Source organism: Mya arenaria, chromosome 2 (assembly GCF_026914265.1).
Source record: "Mya arenaria isolate MELC-2E11 chromosome 2, ASM2691426v1".
Lineage (NCBI taxonomy): Eukaryota > Metazoa > Mollusca > Bivalvia > Myida > Myidae > Mya > Mya arenaria.
In genome coordinates this window covers 48,704,129-48,711,374 of record NC_069123.1, presented here as the reverse complement: position 1 = coordinate 48,711,374, position 7,246 = coordinate 48,704,129, and the positions used below count along the sequence as shown (strand labels likewise).

Here is a 7,246-nt window from a genome sequence, read left to right as displayed (position 1 = left end):
TCGTAAACAGTTAGATAAAACTGGTGAATGATCAGATGAAACAGGTGAATGGTCAGATGAAACTTGTGAATGGTCAGATGAAACTTGTGAATGGTCAGATTAAACTGGTGAATGGTCAGATGAAACAGGTGAATGGTCAGATGAAACTGGTGAATGGTCAGATTAAACTGGTGAATGGTCAGATGAAACAGGTGAATGGTCAGATTAAACTGGTGAATGGTCAGATGAAACTGGTGAATGGTCAAATAAATCTTGTGAATAGTCAGCTGAAACTGGTGAATGGTCAGATAAAACTTGAAGTGTCAGATGAAACTGGTGAATGGTCAGATAAAACTGTTGAAATGTCAAATGAAACTGGTGAATGGTCAGATAAAACTGTTGAAATGGCAGATGAAACTTGTGAATGGTCAGATGAAATTGTGATTGGTCAGATGAATCAGGAGAATAGTCAGATAAACTGGTAAGTGGTCAGATGAAACTGGTAAATGACCAGATGAAACTGGTGAATGGTCAGATAAAAGTGTTGAAATGTCAGATGAAACTGGTGAATGGTCAAATAAAACTAATGAAATGTCAGATGAAACTTGTGAATGGTCAGATGAACTTGTGAATGGTCAGATGAACTTGTAAATGGTCAGATAAAACTGTTGAAATGTCAGATGAAACTGGTGAATGGTCAGATAAAACTGTTAAAATGTCAGATGAAACTTGTGAATGGTCAGATGAACTTGTGAATGGTCAGGTGAAACTTGTGAATGGTCAGGTTAAACTTATGAATGGTCAGATAAAACTGTAGAACATATTAGCAATCCTCGGTGGTAGATGCAAACAGAGACAGTGATAAAAGGGTGTTATATAGATTTATTATTATATAAAAAAGATATATTTCACCACCTCTGGTGGAAACTGCCACCTTTGTAACAACATAACTGGTGCTGTCACTGGTGTATGGCTGTACCTGATGCATGTTTGTATAAATACAATCACTCTTGCTCATCGGTGTTGAGTTGTGCACCATAACCATATGAGAAAACACACAAGTGATCACATAATGGGATCTTGATGATCTTTTTCCAAAAACCATCGGGGGAAAAAAGTAAACTGTCAATTAATGAAATGAAAAAAATGGAAAAAAAAAACAAGAAAGGAAAGTTTTAACAATATATATTTGCCTTAAGCTTCATCACATACCTGACATCAAAAGTAAAAACTTGTACAAAGAATATCGGAGAGACATTATTTATTGCTTTGTGAAAAACATAGCAAATAATGATCTCTTAAGAAAGCAATGAGGAAGTTACAACCCAGCTATTTATGGAATAAACTAAAGCTAGCTACTACATCTGCGATATTGTTTGTAGCTCAAAAGTTTAAGCTGAAAAGCACATGCAGATGCGTGCTCCCTTGTTTAGTTAAAGGGAGGTTTCAATATACAGGAACTTTAGTAGATGCATTTACTGTGATTTTGAATGCATTACCATATTATCTTCTCCTCACACCCCTGGGAGTTGAGTATTCTTAAGTGGCTGGACTAGAACACAGACACATTAAGTGTTCATGCATACTAAACACATTAACTTTACAATGGGGACAAAATAAGGCCCCATTTTAAATGCAATCTTGCTGTTCAATAGTGAAAGAAATTTTGTATCGGTTTTGTAGTCAAAGAAATATATGTACATAAGACTTTCAAACGCATTTACATTGGGGTTTTTTCTCATTATTATGGAATTTATGATTTGGAAAATGTGTCTTTAAATTTATGCCTGAAAATGAATCAAATGTGCTTTGAAAACAGACACAATGTGAGAAAGAATGTGATCAAGTTTGATTCTTGAAGAATAGCACAATTATTCTATACAAAATTGAAATGTATATTTTGAAGCTGCACTCTCACAGATTTACCGTTTTTCCATATTTTAAATTTTTTTTTGTCTTGGAAAGAGCAAATTTTTGCATAAATATCTACGATCAACGATAAAAGATTGCTGACAAAAGATCAGAGCGCAGATTTGCATATTGCCGTTCGAAAATTAATGTTTAATGGCTTAAACCGTTATGACCAAGATAGCAAAAAAGATGGTGACAAAATGAATTGTTTAAAAAAATAACAATGATGCCACCAAATGTGAATAAAAAATGATGTTTTTAACATAAATAATACCTATGACCTAATCATTAATCATGTGCCTCGATTGTTTTACGATTTGATGATCTCAGTGACCGAAATTAAACCATGTACTTCTCAGAGATTTTAAATGTTGTCACCTATCTGACCAGGGGTGAACCTGATAAAACTGGATCACTTTCGTTAAATTCACATGCGCACTGATATGGACGATCACCAAATTATTAATTATGTGGTTACATTAAGAGATCATTCAAGTTTAACAAACTTGGTGATCTTCCTTGTTAAATAAATTTTCTCTGAAATTTGAACATTCAACCAGATATTAATGACTGTATTTTGATCCAACACCGGCCTTTGTGATAGTTGCCATCCCTGTTTAGAATGGTTATTTCAATGAAAAGTAACTACCCATTTTAGTGCGTCACACTTCCCTAAGATACACAGCCAACTGCAGTTTGTGAATTGATCTGTTCATACACCTTTCTGTGTCAATATCAATGACTAGCTTAGCATATGACTCATCACATTCAAAAATAAAATACAATAGAAACATTTTTATACACATTTGAACAGCACTTAAGCAAAAATATGGCCAAGATAATTGTTAGTAGTTACAGGTCAAAAGACGTTCTTTAGTCAAAGGAACACATATCTGAAACATCAAATATAAGCTGGGTGTTTGGGGCTAGTTGTTATCCTCGGCACCCGGGTCGGAAGGTGCGTTACTTCCGGTGTCGTCGTCGTCCGTCTTCTCTTCCGTCAGGAAGCGTCTGTTAATCGCGATCTTCACGCAACTATCAATTAAGCGGGCGTTTGGAAGAGGCACACGCGCCTTTTCGGATTCCCCGCTCTCTGTCTTAAATAATATCATCTCTCTAGTAAGAGATGTGTCTTCATTCTCACCGCCGACAATAAATATGCTTCCCCGGTACTGCACGGCGCCATAATGAATACGACGGAACGACTTCACGGTTCCGACGAGATTACAAACTTGTCCACTGCCGGCGTACGGATTATATTCCACAATTTTACCACTGAAGAATATAATGAAGATTCTACGACCGGATGTCACTGCTTTGGTAAGTTTTGAAATTATTGTGAGACTATTAATCCGAGTACATTCATTGGTCCGCGTGTCAAAACACTGAACAATACCAGTGTCGGTTTTATCGTTCTTTTCCCCGCCGAAGAGAAGGATTTTCTCACCGGACACGGCAGATGAGAACGAGCTGACTGGAGTAGGAAGTTGGGCAACCTCTTCCCAAGTGTCTTCGCTCATATCGAACTTCTCAATGCTTGCCAACATCCGGTTCCCCTCTGGGAGCCGATGGTCGTACCCGCCGATCACATACAAACTGTCAGTAAGTGAAACCATCACATGGCGGCGCCGGCCCTGGCATAACGGCTTGCCGATTTTCCATTTGTTTTTGTCAGATCGATACTTCAGGAACGTTTGCGTTTTACTACCTCCGCCCGTAAGGTAAATGTCATTGGCATAAGTGCAGGTAGCAAATTCGATACCCGGGTCAAACGGAAGAGATTCCAACACGAACCATTTTTCCTGCGCGAAACTGTATCCAAGCACGTCATTACAACGTTTATACGGCGGATGCATGGACATGCAGCCTCCCATCACCACCAACACCTCGTCAAACTGACTACAGCGGCGTAAATGGGTCACCGACGAGTTCGCTTCCTGTCTACGAGCCGGAAGCAGCTTGTACTGGATGGCTTCGTCCACACAATGCTGTGCCGCCTGGTCATCAAACACGGGTGAGTTCGGGGCTTTCAGCTGCGACAGACGCTCTGCGGATATGTGGGCTAATCGTATATTGGCGACAATCTGGCCCATCTTTAGTTTTCGAACACTCGGGTCTCCCCTTCGAGCCCACGAGAACACAGCGTCAAGGACCGTCTCTTCGTTGGGAACGTCTAGATTGTCGTGTTTAATTATCTGAATGATTTCATAAGCGTCTAAACGCATGAAGGCGTCAGTTTTCACTAAGGCAACAAAATGTGTATGTACCATCTTTATTGCTCGCGCCTTTACCTTTTCCCAACTGTGAATTAACGACAGTCGCCAAATGTCGATACAGTTTTCAATATCAATGTACGGCTCTAAAATGACTTCACACTTTTCACATAACGACTTTATTTGTAATAAAGACGATGCTTTCAACAATTTTATCACATTAGACTGTGTAACAACCTCTTTGCCTGTATAAATGTACTCCATTACAAGTTCAAAAGTTTCTGCCTCCATTTCTTTGAACGTGATCTCGCCGCTGACGCTCTCGCGCATACCTGAGGAAAACATGGCGTCAAAGTACGGTGACGTCGCGAACAGGACGGCTTTATGGCAGTTAAAAACACGAGTTTCCACCGTGATTTTTATGTCTGAATGTGCCCCTGTGATCCAGAGTTTTTCGAGCCCTTCGGTGAGGTGGTGCAGACGAGGCATGCTGGTACCGGACGCCGATGACGTGATACTGGCATTGTCGTCCGCAGTTTCCTCCACGTCACATCCGTCCTCAGAATCTGCAACAGCAAACATAATACTATTAACCCATTCCTTGTCCAATAAGCCCTTATATATATATATATATATATAAAAACACATGCAAACAATCCTTATACGCATTTTAGGACTCGTATCTGCAGTATCTAGGATCAATATAATACTTACACTTATGAAACGCCTAATCTACATAAACTCGAATATTTGAAGACCTCTTCAAGTCAAATAATAAAAGACCTGTTCGATTGAATTAAAGAGGTCTCCAATCGAATTAATCAGAAAATCAATTGAATTAGAGACCTCCCCAAATCATTTGGAGAGCTCGACAATTCAATTAGTGATATCTCCAATTTAACTGATTTGAAGAGGTCTGAAAATCAATTAGAGACCACTATAATTCAATTTGAGATATCTCCGATTCAAAGTTCGTAATTTCTGGTTTGATATCATTCATTCTTGCTGTTAACGCGATATCATAAATTTAATATTGAATACCTCTTTTATTGAATTGAAGAGGTCTCTAATTATCTGAATAGGTCTTCAATTATTTGAATTTATGTAGATTTGGCGTTCCATACACATTCCCAGTCGCCTTCATCTTCAAGTTGATTATTCGTTGTTATAGAAGCATTTCGTCACTTAGAGTTATACAGTGAAATTTGAGGGTCGAGGAAATAACAACTTGATAAATGCTTCAAGCCTACACAGTTCTCTTCCTAGATGGTATTGCAGTCTATTTGTCTGTTTTTCACAAAACAAATGCTGTTGTTGTTTTTTTGTTAAAAGCAATTAAATGATTCGGAAATGAACATAGAACTGCCAATGATCAGCTTATATGCCCGGCAGACATGTCATGCTATTTTATAAACACTAAGCAAGATTTCCCGTACAAAAAGTTTTTTTTTTATTTCGCAAAAATGAGAAAATGTTATCATTCAGATTTGGTTTGAAACTCCCTACACAAGGCTAAATGTAATCGGATCTCTGCAAACTGCTGACAAATCTTTTTATTAAAGAAATGACTTGCATGAATATCCTGTAGATGCAATTGATACTCTCTTAAGGCGTCTTCAAGTTACCCTTTAAACCCGATGAGACAGACTCGTTGCACATATCAACCGATGAAATAATGCACCAGTCAATTGTAACCACGGCCCCAAGGTCCGGGGGTATACCGGGGATAGCGGGGGTAATGGGCCGTGTTTTTACCTTTCAGGTGGCCCCGCAGTGCCGGGTGAACGTGGTGGTTTTGTATTCGCGAAAAAAATAGCGGGGAATGGTCCTTACTTAGGGTCCCTGGGGTTCGGGGGCATTTGGCGGGGATTTGACCAGCAGTTCGTCCCCGCAGGGTGTGGATATTACCCGGTCTAGGCTTGACCGAAAGTCAAAGTCCCCGCTATTCCCGCGGTATTGTACCATGAACCGACTAGGGAAGTATCATTGTTGAAGAAAGACTTAGAAGGAAAACCAAAATCATATTTGAAGAAGATACTATCTAGAAGACAGACCGGAATTATTCTCAAAACTAAAAAGGTGGCACCTAAACGAATGGGCCACAAGCACTGATTCATATCGTTTACATAATAAATGCAGGGTACTTGACCCAATAGTATGAAATAGTAAGATATAAAGCAGTATTAACTGGAGTACGTATTGTATGGTTATTTTGTATAATTCATAGAGTCTGAAGCGATGAATAATGATTCAAGATCTCCGTTAGCTGAAGTGAATGTAGTGTACATACATAGTGCAAGCAGTCGTGATCAATCGTTGCTTGGTGTGCATTAAAACTGTTTAAACCAGTTGTCCTTAGGCACACCGAATTTGCATACATACTACATGTAACACAAATATGGTCATCTATGTAACTCACCTGAGGCCACCGACAGCCCGCTCGATCCCTCTTCGTCTGCCATACTGCGGCCCTGTTAACCCTTTTCAGGGCCTGTAGTTGGTCCTTTAATATATTATCCTAACATTTCAGCCATTGTTTTTGTTTAAAGACACACTCTGTACTTTATTCACGATCAATGAGCACCGACTGTTGTATACATTTCATTGATTATGTCGGCGTAAACAGACCGCGGCGCGATCACGTGGCTGCTATTGAATGTTTAAAGCAACTCTGTCATGATTGAAGTATTTAATCAGTAAGGAAAATGGGTATTTTCATAATTTGATTTACTTTTTATTTCTTCTTAGTATTATTATTACGAAAATTCGTGTGTACTCATGATATGAAATAAGGTCATTAAATATGAAAAACGTTACGTACAACTTAACATTTTCAAGTAAGGCGTAAAAAAAAATGTGTTACCGGTTTTACTGCCTACCCTTAAATTTGCCGCGACCCTTTGTTTTTTTTTTCTCCATTTGTTTGATTTTAATCTATTAAAAGTTAAAAACGGAAAAAAGGCTAATAAAAATATTTAAAAAAAAAGGTTTCCAGACTGTTTTTGAAAATGAAACCGGAAAAAAACTTTATTGTTAGGCATACATACTCAAGTACATTCTTACTTTTACTTCTGTTTAACTTAAATCTATGGGCGTGTCCTGGATCATGATACGTTGTAAGGTGGTAAAACGAGTTAAGTTAG

The 7,246-nt window shown here is 38.6% G+C and overlaps 1 protein-coding gene across 1 annotated transcript; it reads right to left on the bottom strand.

The window, feature by feature from the left end:
• Nucleotides 1-1,149: 1,149 nt before the first annotated feature.
• LOC128218116 (kelch-like protein 6) lies at nt 1,150-6,720 on the bottom strand. The gene is made up of 2 exons (XM_052925669.1): nt 6,523-6,720; nt 1,150-4,669 (listed from the first exon to the last, which is right to left on the bottom strand). The coding sequence occupies exons 1-2, from the start codon at nt 6,563-6,565 to the stop codon at nt 2,817-2,819; spliced, it is 1,896 nt and encodes a 631-aa protein (XP_052781629.1). The 5' UTR covers nt 6,566-6,720; the 3' UTR covers nt 1,150-2,816.
• Nucleotides 6,721-7,246: the final 526 nt, after the last annotated feature.

What these genes read in the sequence shown, in the direction of transcription:
- LOC128218116 (XM_052925669.1), bottom strand. Translation starts at nt 6,565, where the DNA reads ATGGCAGACGAAGAGGGATCGAGCGGGCTGTCGGTGGCCTCAG. An exon ending in CGGGCTGTCGGTGGCCTCAG is followed by an intron (nt 4,670 to 6,522) that starts GTGAGTTACATA and finishes TTGCTGTTGCAG; the next exon opens with ATTCTGAGGACGGATGTGAC.